General features: G+C 35.6%; 1 protein-coding gene across 7 annotated transcripts in view; it reads right to left on the bottom strand.

Moving 5' to 3' along the window:
• ATG4C (autophagy related 4C cysteine peptidase) overlaps positions 1 to 23,306 on the bottom strand; it is a 101,610-nt gene that overhangs the window by 36,826 nt on the left and 41,478 nt on the right. For all 7 annotated transcript variants that reach the window (XM_008068359.1, XM_008068364.1, XM_008068362.1 and 4 more), the window contains 6 exons: positions 18,725 to 18,958; positions 16,246 to 16,576; positions 13,764 to 13,834; positions 9,488 to 9,624; positions 3,738 to 3,816; positions 3,000 to 3,076 (listed from right to left, as the gene is read on the bottom strand). In XM_008068359.1, coding sequence (XP_008066550.1) covers positions 3,000 to 3,076; positions 3,738 to 3,816; positions 9,488 to 9,624; positions 13,764 to 13,834; positions 16,246 to 16,576; positions 18,725 to 18,958 — 929 coding nt within the window. The remainder of the gene's footprint in view (positions 1 to 2,999; positions 3,077 to 3,737; positions 3,817 to 9,487; positions 9,625 to 13,763; positions 13,835 to 16,245; positions 16,577 to 18,724; positions 18,959 to 23,306) is intronic.

Genomic DNA, 23,306 nt, shown 5'->3' with positions numbered 1-23,306 from the left:
TTAAAACTGTTTTCAACATTGGAAAAAGCATCTCGATAGGTGTACTGCATCAAAAACGACAGCACTTTGAAGATGACTAAGCTTAAACATGTAAGAATAAATACACAATTGTTTATACATAATTACTGGGGTTTTTTGGTCCCCCTGCACGTGCGTGCACACACACACAGTGCAAACATGCATATGTATATATTATGTACGCATATATATATATAACCACTAGTTCTCCCATCCCAACAACTAAAATTTTGCACTGTCCTGACCACTGACAATGGAAACCCACAATTTCACCTACCCTCACTGCTAAAGCCCATTTTTCTTCTCATTCCCTTCTAATTTCCAGGGTTTTTTTTCTTTTAAGGTTATTTATGCTGCTCCTCTGAACCCCATTCTGTTTTAAAATTACACAGTGTTGAGTTTATACACTGTAATTTTCCCTCACACTGAACTCTGTGCTCTAGTCCTCAATCCTGACCAAAAGTTTCCCTGGCACATCTTCACTACTTAGACTCAGGTTCTAAATATGACTGCATACATTCACTTTATAATGTGTTAAAAAACTCAGTGAAGACAGGTAAAGACGAGGAAGATTCTCTTAAAAGTTAGTACAGAAATGCAAGAATATATACTGATACATTTTTAAGAAAATGTCACAAAAATTAAAAATTTATATATATATATATATATAAAATAGCATTTGGAACCACAGAGAGGGAAAGAGTTCAACAAAGGGCTCTAAAGAGCTTAGGACTGTGCCTTGCACCTCGAGAGAGCTCAAAATGAGAGCTAAACCAGAAATGAGTTGGTCTAATCTGGTTTCAATACGTTAAAAGTTCAGCTCTAGAAATGTAAGAATTTCACACTGTAAGAACAACAATAGACACAACTTGTTTAAATCTCTTCTTCAGTCTCACGTATTATTATATCATCCTACTTTCCTGAAATTCCACAATCCTATTGGATTTAGGCCACTCACTTAAAATATCAGGACTATCAGCAATTATTTACATGGAATTGATAGAAGACCTAAAATTTCAATTTCTCCATTTATTAACCAAAAAGGAGTAGTGATCAAAACAAGTTGCCTACAAAAATGATTTCAACAGTTAAAGTATAAGGGTGGTTTTAGAATGTGCATATAATTTATTATATCAATTACAAAATTTCACTAGCCTATAAATATACAACCAATACTGCACAGCAAGGATGTTTAGTAACATAGGATAGTTAAAATACATTCATCTGGAGTATTATAAACTTAAGAAATTACAAAAAGCAGAAAGTGGAATTTCATTTCTGTACAAAAATAGACAACTAGCTGTAATTTTTCTATTATACTTTCATAAGAAGATAAATGATACTATTAACTAAATAATCTAAGATAAATCCCTGGATTGAGGAAAACAAAAAACTTTTAATAAGAACAACCCAGACGGCTCAAGATATTCTACCAGCATCTCAAAAGCATAATATCTAAACTACTCTATTCGTGTTCCAATGTGTAAGGAATAAGTGCTTCTGGGCATTTAATTTTAAAGTTACCCAATTTCACCAAATTTTGCTCTATGAAGTAAAATCTTAAATTTTTCCTTTCCATTTTCACTACCACCACCCTATTTCAAGCTTTTATGGGCTCACTCTGAAGTGTTGAAACAGTCTCCCAATAAGGAGTTTCAGTCCTTCTAATCTTGACTGCATACAAATAAACAGGATTTTCATTCACCTCGTAACTCTGCAGAGTCTCTCAAAATAGCAGATGGATAGTTTCTCTCTGCTGGCCAAAATAATCAAGCCTGATAATCTTTTAAATGCCTATTTCAGGTAACACTAAAATACGATAAACAATTTTCCATCTGAATCTCAAGTATCTACTGTTTATAAGGAGACAATGTGGCACCGATGAAATGCAACTTAGTCATAAGAATCAGCGCTGAAAGACCACAGCTCAGAAAGAGAACAACGTGGCTAACGCAGCACAATTATTCTGTATGCCTCCTCCAGAAGTAGTCAGCCAGCAAGCAAATATTTATGAAGGTTTCCAAGCAAGATATTACGAAGGAAGAAAGAAGGAAGGAAACCTGATCTCTGGCCTCAAGATGCTTATCCTTTAATTGAGGTAAGAGTTTACAAAGGATGCTAGGGTGTTTTATGATGTATCTTTCTAAACCAGATTTTAATCTTGCAGTTTATCTATTTTCATAATGTACTCCTTAAATACTATTAGGTATTAGTATCATCTAACAAGCTATTCCTAAAACAAAGTACTTAACCAATATTTCCAACCTGTCAAGCCCTTGAGAATTAGTGATCCATGGCATCAGAGTGATTAAAGTGATTCTATTCTGTAAAATGATTTTATTCTGTAAAAGCATCAACTGGGAAAAGAACCAAGACCATGTAAAAATTGAAGATTTCATTTATGCACTCTCAAATTTTTCTGAATTAAAACACTGGATCACAAAATCACCTATATAAAGGAAAAGAGGAGATTAAGAAATAAAAGTTAAAACAAATATTAGAAACCCAGCCAAACTCTTGTAAACTTCTTAATTATATGCTAATATTTAATTATGGTACTTAAAGCAAAAAAAATGTAGTAGATAATTTCATGAAGTCACTATCACTCTAACTTGTCTATTACTTTCTCTTTTTTCCTCTCCTTTCTTTCTTTTCTAAACAAGCCTAACATTTTAAATTCTTCAGTACTGTTTAGCTGTCTTTATACAAAATTACTTGGAGACTTGGTCATTTATTTTAGCATGGCTAGAGTATCTAACAAGTTAGAGACAAAGATAAATGAAGAAGAAAGTATATTGTAAATTAAAATTCAGCAACAAAGTACTTAACCTTTGACTATGATAATATTAATTATGGTTTTATAAATCAGTAAAATATAGATTATTAACTTGTAATTGTAATACCATAAAAGCACAGCTATCTATCTAGCACACCTCTAAACAATTAGTAAGAAAATAGTACCAGCTCTTTATCCATAGTACCTCAAGAGGGAAATCCTTTGTGCTGACATCTACAAAAGATTGGCAGTAATGAGGATCCATGTAAATCAAACTGTCATCTACAAGGACAAAACAGAAGACAAGTAATTCAAAAAACACCTTATTATTACACTACTTACAATCCAATTTCTATGTAGAACAGCTGAAAAAAATCTGGGAGTAACAGCTTGCCAGACTGATATTCATTGACTGAAACATAGGTTTGCACAGGATAGATTAAGTTTTGCATAATCAAATATGCTTGTATAAGCAGAATTTTTATAAAGTGATGAGACTGTCATTTAACTTTTGGTGATAAAATTACTTTCACAAACACACAATTATATTCTACAGTTTGCATATGAAAAATGTATTGTACTTCTTTATCCTGACAGGAAGAACATATTGCTTGTCATTTTATCATCAACTAGAACCACTAAAACTGGTAAAAAAGTAAATATGTAAATAGCAACTGCCAGAATGTGGCAGTAACGTCTTCTGAAGTTTAGTGAAACCAATAAATTATGCCTTGTTTATGCAATCACGGAAATTAAACATACATTTTACAGAACCTAATTATGTTGTGGACCCCATGACAAATGAGTGGCTGTGGCAGGACTGACGAATGGACCAAGGTCCTTGTTTCGCTCTGTTAATCATCCTGTTTCCACATGATCTCATGTTAACTTTCTGACTTGTAAAAGAAAACAGTGAGGAAATACATTTTACCAAATAACTAACCTTGAAAGCCAGCAAAGTAATAGGACTGCTTAGGTTTGCCACCAATGATACCCACACAATATTCAAGGCTTAAGATACCCTGCCAAAAAAAAAAAAATTAACGCAGATTCAGAATCAAGAAACAAATGGTCATTATTCACAACGACCGAATGTGTATTACCAGTATTAGTAGCTCCCAAACTTTCTACCACCTAGCTATCCCTTTTATTACATGTGGCCCCACGAAATCCACTTGTCTCCACTTTTCTTTAAATCACTCAACATTAAGATGACTAAAGCAAATATTATGATCAGCACGTTGCTCAGCAATATTAAACAACTATGTGCCAGATACCCAGACAATCAATTTTACCAGGTGAATAAAATCCCTGCCCAAGCCAGTACACATAGCCTTCCAGTTAGCTAGTGCAGCCTTACTGTAAACAATGTAAAATTTTCATCAGTTTTTTTGAAATGCCAAAAAATAGTTCTCAGGCCTTATTACTGTTGTCATTGGTTTGAGTCTTGGAATATCAAAGGCAAAGTCATTTTTCTAATAAATAGTACTCACTTGACAAATTTTTTATGCTACATCATTGGAATAAATATAAAGAGTAATGAAAACAACTTAATCCAAGGAAAACAATAATTATTACTGTACTTAAAGTCAATTACTTTTACTAATCATAAAGTACCAGGGATATTGCAATAAATTATTTAGCATGTCTCTCAATATCTATTTTTAGCAGAACTCTATTTCAGTTGTGCCAAATAATTCTATATCTTTTTAAAAACATGTCTAAGCCGGGCTCGGTGGCTCAGGCTGTAATCCCGCAACTTTGGGAGGCTGAGGTGAGTGGACTGACTGAGCCCGCGGGTTTGAGACCCGCCCGGGCAACTTGGCGAGACCTCATCTCTACAATAAATTAAAAAATCAGCCAGGCATGGTAGTGCATGCCTGTAATTCCAGCTACTCGGAAGGCTGAGGCGGAAGGATCGCCAGAGCCCAGCAGGTAGAGGCTACTCGGCCACTGCACTCCAGTCTGGGCCACAGAGGGAGACTCCAACTCAAAAAAATAAATAAATAAATAAATAAATAAAAACATGTCCAATGGAGTTGATTAAAGCTGTCCAGTAAAATCAATTAACATCTTATCAATCGTTTGTGCACTAACTTAGATATACTTTACAAAACACTATGATAAATTATGTTACAAAACCCCAGAAGTATTAAACAGCAGTAGTTTCCTTCTCTTAAATGAGAGAATATTTTGAAATCTAAAAGGTATAAAAATAAAGAATATATGGACAAATGTTCTTTTTCCTTTAGCAAGTCAGCAAACCATAGATTTTTAACTTGTTTTCTTAAAATATTATGTGACCATTTTTTTTAAAAAGCACACAAAAAAATAGAGATAAAAGTAAAAATTCAGCCGGGCTCGGTGGCTCAGCCTGTAATCCCGCGCCTTTGGGAGGCTGAGGAGAGTGGATTGCCTGAGCTTGCAGGTTCGAGACCCGCCTGGGCAGTGAGATCTCATCTCTACAATAAATCAAAAAATTGCCGGGTGTGGTAGCACATGCCTGTAATTCTGGCTACTCGGAAGGCTGAGGCGGAAGGATCGCCGGAGCCCCGCAGGTCGAGGCTGCGGTGGCCGGGAGCGGCCACTGCCCTCCAGTCTGGGCGACAGAGTGAGACTCCGACTCAGAAAAAAAAAATTTCCCTAAATCTCAACACCTAGAGCTCATCATTATTAATATTTGGGTGAATACCTTCTTGACATCTGTTCATATTACATAATTCACATACAGGTTTACAAATACATTTTACGTGTGTGGCATCACATAGCAAATGCTACTGCAACCTTTTGTCACTCATCATGTCATGAGTATCTTCTCCTTTCAATAAATATAGACCCATATTATAACATTTACTTATGACTGCAAAATATTCTATTTTATGAAGATTTTAAAATGTGCTTTAGAACGCTCCCCATTATAAACACTTACACTGTTCCAAATTCCCACTGTTATAAGTAACCCTCTGCTATATGGTTTGACGCTTTGTGTACCCTCTAAAATTCATGTGTTGACAACTTAATCTCCAATGAAACAGTGTTGCAAGGCGGAGTCTTTGAGGAGGTGCTGAGGTCATAAGAGCTCTGCCCTCAGGAATGGATTAATGCTGCAACCAAAAGGGCTTGAATGAGTGGGCTCTCTATTGCTCTTGTGCCATGAGAGGACACAGAGTTCACTCCTCTTGGCTACTCTGCCTTCCACTATGTGAGGGCATAGCAGCGAGGCCCTCATCGGATGCCAGTGTCTTGATCTTGGATTTCCCAGCCTCCAAAACTGTGCAAGAATTTCTGTTCTTTACAAATTACCCAGTCTCAAGCATTCTTCCATAGCAGCACAACATGGACTAAGGCATCCTCTAAAGAACAACCTTGTATATTTTAATTCTTATAAGAATATCACAAAGTTTTGTGAAAGGAGAGCTGCAATTAAAAATAAATAGAGAAGGCACATCAAGGTTAAAATCTTAGAGCTAACTAAAAAATAAATTAATATGCCATTGTACCAAAATAAAAAACCGCTTAATAGTTATACAGTGACTTGTCAATTAGGGATTCTATTGTTTCCCCACTAAATAAAAATCCTTGCTTCGACTACAGAGTACATTACTTCTTTAACTTGAGGCAATCTGATCTGCGGCAATGCAAAGCTTATGTCACAGGGATCCAGGAGCAGGGAAAGTTCTAAGTCTCTCATAGATGAAAAAAGAAAGAAAGAAAACATCTAACAAGAATCATCACCGACTCTCCTCAGAAAAAGAATGGTTCCAATAAATGGAGAAAAAAAGACTTTGGTTCTTGACGTCTATATTTCCTTTGCAACACACTGAGCAGGTTTAGCAATAAACATTCAGAAGCTGATTGGAAGCTAGAATGCCATTACATTATAAGAGGCTGTATCTTTGGAAACCTGAACGGTATTTAGTTCCTAAAAGAGCTTCTTCACAGTTATTTAGGAGTGAGAATTTATTGAGCTATGTCCATGAGGCAATAAATAAGACTAAAGCAATTAGTCAGAAAAGTCCTAATTTGCTTTGCTGAAGAAAAAGAACACAGTGGATTTTCCTCATTCCAGGTCCTTAAACATATATAAATAAATAAGTGAGCCTCCTGTGGTGAGGCCAACAAAGCACACAGCAAATTTCCTCCCTTCATGCAGCAGGATGCTAATGGTACCATTTCCAAAATACTGTGGTGTTGCTTTTAGTAATAAATTTGAAAAGCAGACTTGAATGGTGAATTTTAACATCACCAATGTATATCGGTTTGGCAGGAATAAAATAGAACAGCTGACCACAAAAAAAAAAAGAAAAAAACTATTTTTCTTTTAGGGCTATTGAACACACTACTTTTCCACTTCTAAGTAAATACCTCTGCACATGTTCTGATTTGGGGTTTGACTGACCCACTCACTCTGGCCAAGCATGGCCTCTACCACATAAGCCTACTTCACTCAACCATTTCAGCATTTTGAATTGATAACTGGAAAAGCAAAATGTCTCAGCAGTCACTGCTCTTTCATCTTAGCAAAAAACAGTGTAAATCAAGTTAGTAGATGCTCAAGGAAACGTTATATCTGTTAAAGTTCATCATTTAGGGGAAAATATGAAAAACAATAAACTAAGAGTCAAGAAAACTAATCCATGCTATCAGTTTGAAAAGGAGAGCTGCAACTAGAAATAAATAAATGAAATAGAGAAGGCACATCAAGGATACAATCATAGAGCTAACTAAAAAATACATTAATATGATGTCGTACCAAAATACAAACTCATTTTAACATAACTGTCTGAACTTTAATATATCACTTAACATCTCTATGTCTTTCCTGTTTTCTAAAGACAATTCAGGTCCTAGCTATTATGAGGGGAAAATGAGATAAATATATATTGAAAGTGTTAAATAAATGAGGGCTAACACATTTATTGAGTAACTCCCGTACACAAGGTACTGGGGTCACTTTAATTGCTGAACCATGGTTTGTTTCATTACAGTTCAGACTCCAATGAATCATTCAAGAGCATTAGGCAGTGCTGCCACTGATGAATACTATCAATACTACCAAACAGCTAAGTCCTCAGCCAGATGAAACACACCCCAAAGCCATCTGCAACTCATTCCATCTGAGTGGAGCACTGGCTAAAGGAGTCAGTTCCAAGATTGTATCAGTTCCTAATCTTCTTATGGTAGGAAAGAAGGCAGAAAGAATCAGCTCAGATCTGATTAGAATCTACTTAGAGATGACAACACACCAGAAGTTCCAAAACCCTCAACAGATTCTCAAGATGAAGTTCTTACAACTTCTCACATTCCACCAATAACTATTAAAGAACATGTCAGACATCAAAACCCCAGCTTTCTTTGGAGAATTCATATGTGATGGATATATTACAGTTAATGTTATTATTCGTAACAACTGTGCCTCCAAAATCTTAGTAATTGTTAAAAAAAAAAAGCCAATAGACCAGCTACAAAACTCCCAGGCATCATGTGTTAAAAGCAACTGCTCAGCCGGGCTCGGTGGCTCAGCCTGTAATCCCACACCTTTGGGAGGCTGAGGTGAGTGAATTGCCTGAGCCCGCGGGTTCGAGACCTACCTGGGCAGCGAGACCTCATCTCTACAATAAATCAAAAAATCAGCTGGGTGTGGTAGCGCATGCCTGTAATTCCAGCTACTTGGAAGGCTGAGGCAGAAGGATCGCCGGAGCCCAGCAGGTCGAGGCTGCAGTGGCCAGGAGCGGCCACTGCACTCCAGTCTGGGCGACAGAGTGAGACTCCAACTCAAAAAAAAATAAAAAAGCAACTGCTCTAGATTTTTGGAATTAGCACAATCTAGCCTGAGGACATCATGGTCATGGAGATCATGATATGAGACTAATGCCTCATGTAGGGAACATATTGTTACTAATCCTAAAAGACAGATCTAGACTTTATCCATATAGTCAACGTTACTATATCCGTAACACTCCATTCAGAGAAGAATTCCATTGCTAGCCTTGAAAAAAGACTACTAAAAACTGAAGAATTTTATTAAAACAATGAAAATAACATAACTATCATCTTAATCAGAAACTAAGTATTTCAAAGGTATTTTATCATACAATGTCTAAGTGCTCAAAAGACAGCATAACTAGACAGATTTTTTAAGTGCAAGAAACCAAGTAACATGTTCTGAAACAGAACAGATTTTTAATTGGTTAAGATGAAGAAAACAAAGTTGGAACTCCCCCATACTACCTTCATTATTTCTGTCTACATAAATAATCCAAACTCTTATTGACATCATGGTGGCACGAGAAACAAATTATGAGATAATATAGCAGTTGTAATAGAAAGTTTGTTTCAATAATTAATTTGATATAGTTTAATGTTAGTTTTATGACTAAAGATACATACTTAAAATTACAAATGAGAATAATGGAGCTATAATCATATTACACATGATGATTATTGCTGCATCTGTGTCCCCTTGATTAGCTACAAAGATTAAACGGCTTTTCACTTTTTCCTAGAACACAGTACTCTTCAACTCAAATCTCATCTTGTAATATTGAAATTTAAAATCTCTAATGTCAAACTTTACAATGTACAACTGTAAAATCATTACTATCCATGTAATAGGAAAAAGACTGCAAACCTTCTGTATTTTTCATATTAGCCAATATTGCCTTTAAAAAAAATTAGGCACTTATTTCATACCTTTACAAACTCTAAGTAGTCAGTGTTGGTTCTTTCTCCACCAAGTCTAACAGGAACTAGAATGATTACAGCTTTGTCATCTGCATTTTCAGATGTCATGGAGGCACTCTGTTTATCAATCACATCAGAATTGTAAACTGAGAAAAACAATAAAAATCTATTAAATTTTATAAAATCAACTTTCAGAAACACTTTTACCCAAATTTTCCCTCCTCCTCTCCAGTGACCAGTCATCTGATCTCTGACATCATGGCCGAGGTCTCAAGTTAAAAATACCTGCTTCATATAGATATTCAACAAATGTTTACTGAGTAGCTACTATAGACACTGGGGCTTCAGCAGTAGGCAAAACAGAAAAATTCCTGCCCTCCCTGAGCACACACTCCAGTAGGAGAAAAGAGACAATAAATAAGTAAACTATAAGAAACATGAGATGTTGACAGGTGTTCTGAAGTAAAACAAAGGGAGGATGGTGGCCAGAAAATACTGAAAGGGGAGGCAATTTAAAATAAGGTAGTCAGGAAAGATCTTATAAGAAACATTTGAGCCAAGACTAAAAGAAAGAAACCAGGAATGCAGATACCTGGGGGGAAAGCATTCAGGTTAAAAAATCAGCAAGTGACCAGGCTTGGCAGCTAAGCCTGTAATCCCAGCACTTTGGGAGGCCAAGGTGAGTGGATTGCCTAAGCCCGTGGGTTCAAGACCAGCTCGGGCAACTTGGCGAGAGCTCCTATCTACAATAAAAAATGAAAAAAATTAGCTGGGCGTGGTAGCGCATGCCAGTGGTTCCAGGCACTTGGAAGGCTGAGGCAGAAGGACTGTCGGAGCCTAGCAAATTGATGCTGGGGTGGTCATGAGTGTGCCCCTGCACTCCAGCCTAGATGATGGAGTGAGCCTCCAACAATACAACAACAACAAAACAAAAGATAAATAAGTGCAATTTCCCTAAGGTGGAAGCATACCTAGCATGTTCCAAGAACAAGAGGCCAGGGCCTCTGGAGAGAAGCAAGCAAGGGGTACATACGGTAGGAGCAAATAAGGTTAGAAGATAAAGTTACAGTTAGAGGGGAGAATGAAGACAGGTTATGTGAACGCTTGAAAGTCATTGTAAAGGCCAGTTTTTGAGTAAGATGGGAAGCCACTGAAGAGTTTTTTTTAGGGATGTCCCAATCTGACCTACACTTATTTAGCAGCCTGGTTCCTGTGTTGATAAAAGACTACAGGGGCAAGGGCTGAAGCACACAGAACAGTCAGAAAGCCTTTGCAGTTATCCAGCAAGAAATGATAGTGGCTTTAACAATGGCAGTAATTGTGAAGATAGAAAATGTCATGGGATAATCATGTGGAAGCAGTGGAAAGTGATCAGTTCATATATCTGAAGATTAAAGACTTGCTATGAAACGTAAAATATGAGAAAAAAATTAAGTCACAGGTGATTAGAAGGGTTTTGGTGTAAGCAGACTAAGAGAGTTGCCATTTGCAAAGACATGGAAGACTGGAGAAGAGGAAAATAGAGGAGGGAGAATTGGGAATTCAGTTTCAGACATGATAAGTTTGAGATACTCGTTAGGAATGTAAGTAGAGGGGTTGAGCAGACAGTTAAGGACATATAAAACTGAAAAGAGGACCAGGTGGGACCCATAAATATGGAAGCTACCAGCATACAGATGGCATTGTAAAGCCATGAGACTGGGTGAATTCAAATCAGCGCAGACAGGAAAAGAGATGAGGTCCAAAGGCTGGCTGAGCACTAAAACACCAACAATTTCAGAGATCAAAGGGATGAGGAAGACCCAACAAAGGAGACTGTGAAGGAGTGGATGCGAAAGTAAATAGAAAGTAAACAAAATGTTATAAGGAGGAGGGGGAAGTGGTCAACTGTGTCAATGCTGCTGACAGACTGTGTGACATGAGGACTGAGAAGTAACTGCTGGGTTTAGGTAGATGAAATTGATTTTGATCAAGCAGTTTTGGTAGAGTGGTGGGTAGGACAGCCTAAGTGCAACAGTTCAAGAAAAAACAGGAGGATTCAGTGGAAGAAAATATAGACAAAATTTTATTTTGTTCAAGTTAGTTTTATTCAGAACTTACTTTATAAGGCAGGAATGGAAAATCAAATGCCACATGGGCTTATCTATAAGTGGGAGCTAAACTAAAGAACTGCAAAGGCATACAAAATGGCATAATGGACACCAAAGACTCAGAAGGGGGAGTGGAGGGTAGAGATGAAAAATCACCTATCAGGTACAATGTGCACAAGTGAGGGTGGAGGCCATGCTTAAAACCCAGACTTCTTTGCCACTGTACACTGCATCGAAGTTAGAGATAGGATCTACCCTAAGTCAATGAGAATGAAGAACAGAGGACAGGTTGCAGGAATATTTTTTAAAGTGTAATTGGTATGCTTTTGTTGACTGGCTAGATAGAAGCAATGACAAAGCAGTCAAGAATGAGCGTGTTCTACCTTGAGCATGCATGTGGAAATGCCACTATTAGTCAGGAGAAAGCTGAAAGAGAAAAAGGGTGGGACAGAGGTAAAAAGCAAGTTTAGTTTTAAATACGCTGAATTAGTTGTAGAACAACTAGGTGGAGATATTTGAAGCGTAGCAGAAAATATGAGTTACTTTATACCAACTCAGGCAGAATTAGAAATGCAGTTTTTAGAGTCCTAGTGTTTAGTACATAATCACAAGTATTCATGCAATTACAAAACAAGAGAACACAGAATAGAAAAGGAGAAAATAATGAAATCTTTAAAAATGCTAATGAACGTTTACTTTTAAAGTATGAGTGAAGGCAAAAGGGAAAAAAATCACTGACAGGATTTGGTTACACTTACCTCCTAATCCCACAGTCTACCAAAAGTACACAAATATAAATTCTCTTTTTAGGATTCTAGAACCACTTCAAATTACACGAGACATTTATATAACAAGGAATTTTGCATTGTTTGCTGTTTAATTAAGTGGATGTAACAAATAAAGATCTAGGCTGACTACCAACAAAAGACAAAAGGCAAATTCATAAGTTTATTTAATGATTACTTATGTAAGTACATCATTAGGCCTAATTAGAACTGTTAACACAGGAAATTTTATTTGCAAGACTTTCTACCTGAAAAACAAACAGTACCTGCAAAACTTATATACGCCTCTGAAAATATACAACTTTCATTTTCGTATGGTTATATATGGCTATCAGTCTTTCTTGAAAAGAAAATTAACCTTAACAAAAGGCCAAATAAAAATGCATGGATTTTATAACCATTATTTCACACTACAAATATTAGCTGGCAATCAGGGCAATCTTAAGCATTTTGTGGATACTCTTGTGTTAACACATGATTAAAATATATTTTACTTTTCTAAAACACAAACATATTTTCTCATCTTAATAGCATTTCTGTAAAAACTAAACTTAACAGGATGAGGTGGCTGGGGCACTTTTAGTTTATTAAGAATTAAGGTCTCTATTTTATTCCCAATAAAGTTTCAAAATTACTACAGGTTGATCATCCCTAATCTGAAAATCCACAATCCAAAAATGCTACCAAATTCAAAACTTTGTAAATGCTGATGTGATGTCACAAGTGAAAAATTTCACATCTGACCTCATATGACAGGTTGTAGTCAAAACTTTGTTTCAAGTACAAAATTATCTAAAATAGTACATAAAATTATCTCCAGGCTATGTGTATAACGTGTGTATGAAACATAACTGAATTTCATGCTTAGACTTAGGTCCCATCCCAAGATCTCTCACTATATATATATATGCAAATATTGAAAAGTCAAAAAAAATCCAAATATCGAAATACTTCTGGTTCCTAGCATTTGGGATAAAAAGACTCAATCTGTATAGATATTGTTCATCATTATGAGATGATTTACTGAGGCACTAGTAAGAAATATATTCTGCCCCTCGTAAGATAAACTAAGAATTTTTTTTCTTTGAAACACATCTCCCAATGAAATGGTACCTGGCACACATCAGCCAAAGTATATAACTACATTGCATTTTCCCGTCTATCCTTTTAAAGTAGTCACTTTAAAGTTTTAGAGTTTTCTTAGAGAATATATTAACATTGCAACTAAAAATTCATAGTAAATACGCAATCAAAAACTACTTACTAAGTGCCCACTATATGTTGGGTGCTATATAAGGACAAAAACATGTAAGATATAGTCCCTATCTTCATAACTACATTTACAGTACAACTTGGAAGTAGGCTAAACATGTAAAACAGATACAAATTAGAATTATATACATTCCTTACCTGTACAATCTTGTGCAACATAAATCGTTAGTCCTTGTAAATCAGGATGTCTCGCTTCTTCAACTGCTTTTCTAAGAAAACAGCAAACATTGTCTTTTAAAATCCAAGCTTACATTTTCTGTTTGGTAATCAAAGATTAGTTTAATAAGAAAAAAAGTCATCATTTTCCTGACTTTACTATTTAATCCATAATATCTGATATTTAAAAACTGTCATCTGAATGTTATTAGAAATCAAGTTAAAATTTTTAAGTTGACTATTAAATTAATCAAAAACATTAAAACATAAGTTATAAAAAAATTATTGGGTATGAAGCTATAAACTCCCCCCCATAAAAAGGATTTTCCTCAACCACTCTTCTAACCAGTGATGATATGACCATGTATTTCAAGGTTTGCCTCATATTAACTTACTTTACTAACTAGGAGTAAATTACTGTGTTTGTCCTCTAGTATACTTATGAAAGTTTTCTTTTTTAAAACAAAATGAGGCTTTTTCCTTCATTCAAAACCTGGAGGCCAGGCACAGTGGCTCACACCTTTAATCCCAGCACTTTGGGAAGCGGAGGAAGAGGACTGCCTAAGCCCAGGGGTTCAAGACCAGCCTGAGCAACTTAGCAAGACCTCATCTCTACAACAAATCAATAAAAATTAGCTGGGCGTGGTGATATACACCTGTAGTTCCAGCTACTTAGAAGGCTGAGGTGAGGGCCGGGCTCGGTGGCTCAGCCTGTAATCCCGCGCCTTGGGAGGCTGAGGTGAGTGAATTGCCTGAGCCCGCGGGTTCGAGACCCGCCCAGGGAACTTGGCAAGACCTCATCTCCACAATAAATCAAGAAAAATTTAGCTGGGCATGGTAGCGCGCGCCCGTAGTTCCAGTTACTTGGAAGGCTGAGGCAGAAGGATCTCCGGAGCCCAGCAGGTCGAGGCTGTGGTGGCCAGGAATGGCCACTGCACTCCAGTTTGGGCGACAGAGTGAGACTCCAACTCCAAAAAAAAAAGAAGGCTGAGGTGGAAGAACTGCTTGAACCCAACAGCCCAGTATGCCACTGCACTCCAGCCTGGGAGACAGTGTGAGACTCCAATTCAAAAAACAAACCTGTGTGACCTGAACAAATGAATTTCCTGATTTCAAGTCTCGAAAACTATAAACAGAACTGCAAACTGAAAATTATCTGAGTATAATGTTCTCAATGATGCATGTGAGTCTTTAATTTAAAATACCCTATCGTTCATGTTCCTATGTACTGTTTTTGTACTATCTGCAAGAATGGGGCAGAAAGCATTTCGGATGGTGGAAATGACATGCTTATGATTATGCTTTTATAAATGTCATACCAAGTTGGAATTGACATTATTATTAGCAATCCAATTAATAACATTCAGCAAATACTTTTCAATTGTAAGCATCTAGTCTATAAAATATAGAAACATGTTAATATGAAAAGTGCTTTGCAATTCTTTCAAATGTATATTATTTTAAATGGAGTAAATTTACCATAATACGAGTTATACTATACTTAGATGACATATTAATGGTTTAGTTTATAATAACAATAGAACACACACAAATAATTTTTTTTTTAATTTAAGAAACTTCCAAATAAATGGCACATAAAAGCTGAAGTGTAGTAATATTTGACTTTTGACTTTTTTCTAACTACCCTGAATGTCACAGACCCTTTACTTTTACTGTGATATAATATTAATAGTCCCATACATTTACAATTCACAAGAACTTGATGTGTGCAAAGAAATGCTGAAAACATCAATTTTAGCTCTTGATATTTCATTACACTATCAGCACATTACAGCCCCCAGGTTACACTATTAAAAAAAAACTAAGCCGGGCTCGGTGGCCCAGCCTGTAAGCCCGTGCCTTGGGAGGCTGAGGTGAGTGGATTGCCTGAGCCCGCGGGTTCGAGACCCACCTGGGCAACTTGGCGAGACCTCATCTCTACAATAAATCAAAAAATTAGCCAGGCGTGGTAGCACGCGCCCGTAGTTCCAGTTACGCAGAAGGCTGAGGCAGAAGGATTGCTGGAGCCCAGCAGGTCGAGGCTGCAATGGCTGCGAGCGGCCACTGCACTTCAGTCTGGGTGACAGAGTGAGACTCCAACTCAAAAAACAAACAAACAAGCAAACAAACAAACAAATTAAAACTATGATGCTTTGCATGTCCCAAGGTTGAAAGAAATGTTAGTTTTTAGAACATTTCAATGAGGTATTCTAATGAAAACCTGTAGAAAGAGACCTGGGATATCTGTTCCTATGAGCAAGAGAAGAAAAATTTGTCAGTAGATAAATTAACTAGAATCATAGTATGTCTTCTGTTTTTCTTATCAGCAAGTGAAAGCTCCTTCTAACCATCCTCATACAGTTAAATCTTAAAAGCTCCAATTACATACACACATTACAAAAATCAGTATCTCTTGATCCTATGGACCTCTGTCACAATATGAAAGATTTTAAAACAATTTTACCTTAAAATGTGAGCAACCACAGCTGGTCCATACCAATCCCCTGCTTTTTTCCCAGACTTCTTTCCATATTCTATTAGTTTATGTAAGCCAAAGAGAGCCAATGGGGAATCACCAAACCAAGAGATGATTTTTCTGTGATACATCTCATTTCGCATTTCATGATCATCAGAATATTTCCCAATCGTTTCCTTCAGAGAAATTGTTGAGGTTTTGAGCTCTCTTTCCCCTGAAAGCGATGCTTCAAATGACGCAGTAAATTTTTTTACAGTGTGGGAAGTCCATGACTCAGAGTCTGAATTTTCAATATTCAAAGCATCAGGCCAGGTCCAAGCTATAGTAGTTCCAAAGCAAGGTGTTCAGATCGTTTAAACAGCTAGACTTTAACAATTCTACTAAAGTAAGTCTACAATATTTAAAGTCATATAGGTTAATAAACAAAGACAGTAAACTCAAAAATAGACAAATATGTAGAAATAGAAAGTAGAGTAATGATTGCTTATGGAGAGATATTGGAAATGGCTGCTAATAGGTATAAAGTTTCTACTGGAGATGAAAATGTTCTAAAATCAGACTATGGTGATGATTACAGAACTCTGTAAATATACTAAGAACCATTAAATTTTTCACTTTAAATGAGTTTATGAATTTATGCATGTAGATTATATCTCAATAAAACTGCTTAAAAAACAAAAAAACAGGCAGAGAAAATATGCCAACATATCAATGATCTTTAATGTGAGTGGTAATATTATCTCTGGACTTTTGTATAGTTTCCAAATTTCTAAAATAGGAGTGTATCACATATACTCAGGGAAAAAATTACAAAAATAAAAGATAAAAGAAAAAAATAGAAAACTTGAGTACAAATGGACAATTCTATAATATGTTCTTTTTTCTTTTCTTTGACAGTGCTTAGATTCCATTATCAGACATCTAGTCTGACTACTCAAAGACACAATAAATATATTTACTAACATTTATAGTACTCATGAAAGGGTATCTTCAGAAAGTGGATTTTGTTTTGATTAGATAGAACAGAAGTCTGACTATTAAAATTTTAAATTTTTTTAAAACATTTTTTCTAGTATATTCCTTTAGAATAACTTAATCATTATAAAGTAATGCTAATTCTCTAATAAAGAATTAATAAATAAAGTCATCAAAGATATCAAAATATCAAATATATATATACATCACTGCTCTTAATGAGACAATCTCCTAACACGCACGTAATTTTAAGTTAACAAAATAAGTCATAGATTCAGAGATTTAGTGTAGACTGAAAAATATTCCAATCCTTGTTCATGATTGCATAAGAATACAAAGTCATCCCAGAAAACTAGTTTAAGAATCACTTTAAAAATTATTTAAATAAAAGCACCAATTTGTACACCAATCTTCAATAAACATTCTCTCTAAATAATCTCATCAATCTACAGAAGGGTTATTAAATATATGCCAAGCATAGCAGGGATATTGTCTAACACTTTTAAAAATCTGATAAAATGTTTAGTAATAATCAGATATGATCTCATAATGGTAAATGAAAATCTTCCTGCAACGTACACATTATTAAAAATGGACTAATAAAAAGATGACATATTAGGGGAAAAAAGTAAGTTAGGTAACAACGATATTTTTGAGTATCTAAAAGATTAAGCATGATGACCTTATTCAGAATACATCAATCAATTTAATATTTAATTATAATTATACTTATAAAAATAAGGCCGGGCTCGGTGGCTCAGCCTGTAATCCCGCACTTTGGGAGGCTGAGGTGAGTGGATTGCCTAAGCCCGTGGGTTCGAGACCCGCCTGGGCAACTTGGCGAGACCTCATCTCTACAACAAATCAAAAATTAGCCTGGTATGGTAGCGTGCGCCTGTAGTTCCCGCTACACGGAAGGCTGAGGCAGAAGGATCGCCAGAGCCCAGGAGGTCGATGCTGCGGTGGCCAGGAGCGGCTACTGCATTCCAGTCTGGGTGACAGAGTGAGACTTCAACTCAAAGAAAAAAAAGAACGATAAAAATAATTTTTAACCATTACTGACATGTAGAAAGAAAATTTTAAAATCAAGTATTAAAAACTCTTAAGATTTTAAAAAGCACTAACTATACACCCAACATCGTGCTATTGGTCTGCCCAGGACTTAACAAACTAAAAATAATTCAAAGTTCAACCAAAAGTGAAAATATAATAACAACAACAATAAAATCTAACAGTTTTAAAAATTGAACTAACTTATCTCATGGTGGTGACATAGAATAGCAAGTATGTTTAGGTATTTTTAAAAGGAGAATCATGAAAGTTTACATATAAGTCACATCTGGCCCAGTTCAATAAAAATGTAATAAGCTAAAACATTAGAGAATCAAAAAATTAAGCTTGGCAAATTTCATGCAGTTTGTACGCTGGAGTTCAAAATGAAAAACAACAACCAAAAAAACCCTCAAAAAACAAAAACAGAGATTTGATTTACCTCTACCAAGAAAGTGTAGTACTAATCCTTGAGCCAAGAGCATCTGGCCAGTTCTCAACGTACAGCCCCAGCCACAGTCTGTTGTCAAAGCTGAGCCTTCTAGTTGAGGAAATTCTTCCCTGTAGGTCAGCCATATTCTAGAAATGAAATCCTTACGAAATTCTTCTACACTTCCCGCAATGACATGATCTTCTATTGTAACTCCTGATCTTGCAGGTAACATTTTATTTTCATCTACAAAATAAACATACAGTCTAAAGATAACCAAGAAAAAGTTATAATGATAATACATTACCATTACTGTCTTAAGTTGTGGAGTATGTCACAATCTTTCCACTTTTCTCTAATTTAACAGAAAGATAAATCTTATTCTGCCTAATTGGGCTGTTATGAAAATCAAATGAGAATGAATGCAGAATTATTTTATACAGTCTAGAGGCAAATAATATAAGGTATTATCAATAATACTGCTGTTAAAATAATATCCTATATTTTATCCATAATTAACTCTGATGAGGGGATAACACTATCTTCTCTGTTTTCTTCATTTGGCTCAGAATATACACATTAGAGCTCTCTAAAATGTGATTTGCAAATAAAATGTCATGATTTGTTAATATGCAAAAACATATATAATCATATAAGCTAGTTCTTAAAATAAATAAAATATACATACTGTACTGTCATGAATATTAATAAATTATAAAATAAAAATGAATAAGCTAAAGAGTAAAAATATAAGATTCTTAAAATATAGTTATCCTTTCGTGTTCAAATATGATTTTTCAAAACTTGTTGCCACTCACATATATCATTTTTAAAGACTTTTCCAAGTGGCTGGTATTTTTCAGATTTCTAAGAAAGAAATGAATTCCAAGCAAAATAAAATGCAACCCACACAAAAGACAAAGAGCTGGTCTTTAAAAAAGGGGGGGGAGTCGGGCTCGGTAGCTCAGCCTGTAATCCCGTGCCTTTGGGAGGCTGAGGTGAGTGTACTGCCTGAGCCCGCGGGTTCGTGACCCACCTGAGCAACTTGGCGAGACCTCATCTCTACAATATATCAAAAAATCAGCCGGTCGTGGTAGCGCATGCCTGTAATTCCGGCTATTCGGAAGGCTGAGGCAGAAGGATCACCGAAGCCCAGCAGGTTGAGGCTGTGGTGGCCAGGAGCGGCCACTGCACTCCAGTCTGGGCGACAGAGTGAGACTCCAACTCAAAAAAAAATTTAAAAATTAAAAAATAAAAAAGGGGGGGACAGTTTCAAAATACTTGAAGAGAAAATCTTCATATCTTAAAATAAAGTAAATTTCTTAAGCAGATCACAAAAAAAGCAGTAACCATTTAAGAGCTAAAAAAGTTAACTATACAATATTAAAAATTAAGAACTATATTCTTAAAAAGACACCATTGTGAAAAAGCAACTAATGGAGTAAGTGAAGACATTTCCTACAGGTATTTGCAAAGAAGAATTCACATACAGAACATACAAAGAAAATCTAGGAATCCATTTGTAAAAACACAGATAATCTAAAAGAAGCCACAGTCGATGGCCAATAAGTACATTAAAATATCCTCAATTGTAACAGTTATCAGAGAAATGCAGATCAAAATTAAAATACGTCTTTAATAAAAAGGCAAAAAATACCAGTATTGGTGAGATGAGAGCAAGCAGAATTCTCATACATACCTAGTAGAAATATAAATTGGCACAACTACTTTGTAAAACTGTTGGTAGTATATACTGAAGCTGAACATACCGATTCAATTATATCCCTGAGAATATATGCCAAATGAAAATTCACACAAATGTTCATCAAAGCACAAGTACTAGGATATTCACAGCAGAGTTCTCAGCCAAAGATAAAAAGTATTCAAATGACCACTAAGAGTAAAGTAAATAAAGTATAGCACATTCTCACGATGAAATACTCATAGAAACATAAAAATATCCAGCTCCTAACAAGGTAAATAATACAATGTCTGGCAATCAATCAAGAATTACTAGGTGTGCAAAGAGGCAGAAAAACACTAATCAAAATGAGAATATTCAATCAATCAAAACTGACCTAGAACATAAAAACTAGAATTAGCAAATAAGAATGTTAAAAATTATTACAAATATATTCCATATATTCAAAAAGTAGAGACATAAAAGATTTTTTTTAATATGGGGTTTCTAGATGTGAAAATTACATCACCCAAGATGAAAATCATACTGACTAGGAGTTATGACAGATTAGACTTTGCTGAGGAAAAGAGTGGTAAACTTGAACACACAGCAATAAGAACTAACCAAAACAAAACACAGAGAGGGAAAAACTTTTTTTTAATAAAAGACCACCAACGAGTTGTGGCACAATTTCATGCACACTAATACATAAGTAATTGGCGTTCCAGAAGAAGAGGAAAGAAAAAATACTTAAAGACAAAGTGGCTTTAAAAAATGAAAATTTGATAAAAACTATGAAACAACAGCTCCAAGAAGTCCAACAAAAACACAAGAAACATGAAGAAAACCACACCAAGGGGCATCATAACCAATCTGTACAAAAACAGTGATAAAAAGAAAAATCTTAAAAAGCAGTCAAGAAAAAAAGACTCACTATGCACAAAGAAAGACAAAGATTATATTAGATTTCTCATTGTAAACAAAACAAACAAGAAGATAGTGAAGCAACATCTTTAAATTACTGGGGGAAAAAAGCATCAACCCATAATTCCACATCCAGCAAAAATATCTTTCAAAAATAAAGCCAAAATAAGGATTTTGCTTTTTCAGAAATACAAAAGTTGGAAGAATACATTACTAGCAGACCTGTACTACAGAAGACTTTTTTTTTTTTTTGAGTCGAAGTCTCACTCCATCGCCCAGGTTGGAGTGCAGTGGCACACTCACAGCCACCGCAGCCTCAACCTGCTGGGCTCAGGCGATCCTTCTACCTCAGACTTCCAAGTAGTTGGAACCACAGGGGTGTGCCTGGCTTACAAGAAGTCTTAAAGGAAGTCCTTCAGACAGAAGGAAAATAATATCAGATGGAAATATGGTATACATTCCATAGGACATTGCTATTATTTTTGTTGAACTAGTCAAATATCCTGTAAAGAGGTTATCATTTTTGGTGTCCTTCATTTTTTTATATGAATTCATATTTCCATCTGGTATGTGAATTGGTATGACATCACTGAAAAGTAGACTGTGATAAGTTAGAAGTATATACTCTAAGCCTTAAAGTAGTCACAATAATACAATAAAAAGTTACAGCCAATAAGTCAACAAAAGAGGTAAAATGAAATCACTAAAAATAATCCAAAAGCAGGAGAAAAAAGGAACAAAGAACAGATTTAACAAATGGAAAGCAAATAATGAGATGATACACTTAAGCCTAACTTTATCAATAATCATATTAAATGTAAATAGCTTAAATACCTTAATTTAAAAGGCAGACTATTGGATTAAATAAAAAAATCAAGACCCAACTAGGTACTTCCTGTAAGAAACATACTTTAAATATAAAGACACTAATAAATGAAGTGCAAAAAATGAAAAATGATATACCATGCAATCCTAAGCAAAAGAAAGCTGAAGTGGTTATATTGTCTTCTTTACAGATAGCTCAAATATCTTGTTAAAAAAATTAAAATTTTGGTATTTGGTCAAGACAATACTTACCATATGGATGGAAGGGTCATATGGATGTATATACTCTATACCTTGTCATAACCGTGCACAGCATGACTTATATTGAGAAGGAAAAAGTATATAATAGAAGAAGAGGTGCTCATAGCTCAGAAAGACAGCAATATAAATTTAAAAGCTTGAGAGACAAGAACAGATTTAGCATTGCTACAACAATCTAATTTTTACAACCATAGTATTTTTGTCATTGTTGTTGTTTTTTTGAGTTGGAGTCTCACTCTGTCGCCCAGGCTGGAGTGCAGTGGCACGCTCACAGCCACCGCAGCCTTGACCTGCTGGGCTCAGGAGATCCTTTCGCCTCAGCCTTTCGAGTAGCTGGAACTATAGGTGGGTGCCACCATGCCTGGCTAATTTTTTGATTTATTATAGAGACGAGGTCTCACCAAGTTGCCCAAGCTGGTCTCGAACCTCTGAGCACAGGCTCTAGCCTTGGCCTCCCAAAGCACTGGGAGGCTTTAATCAGAGGCTTGAACCACCACGCCTGGCCAGACAACCATGTTTTAATATTACTAGAAATTAAATAATAGAGACAGAATCAAGTTTAAGAATCTTACACTTAATCATTATGAATTAATTCATTGTAGATGACTCAGAGGATGATGATATAAAACCACTGTGGCCGAAAGTCAGCATCTTCTAAGCACTTAAACCTGTGAGGTATGTTAGTCTTCAAACAGAAAGGAAAATGAAATGAACGAAACTACCTATCAGATAAATGCCACAGAGAATGAGATGAGTAACTCTAGCTAAAGTAACTTCACTAAAATCTTATCAGAATAAAAGTCACTACTAAAAAATTTCAATAAAATAGAAAAAGATATTAAAGAATCAAGAATTAAAGTAGGCATATGATTCAGTGAGAAATAGACTGCAGGGCAACCCTTC

This window comes from Carlito syrichta, unplaced genomic scaffold, assembly GCF_000164805.1.
Source record: "Carlito syrichta isolate Samal-C Ts95f unplaced genomic scaffold, Tarsius_syrichta-2.0.1 Scaffold310501, whole genome shotgun sequence".
Lineage (NCBI taxonomy): Eukaryota > Metazoa > Chordata > Mammalia > Primates > Tarsiidae > Carlito > Carlito syrichta.
This window is presented reverse-complemented; position numbering and strand designations above follow the sequence as displayed.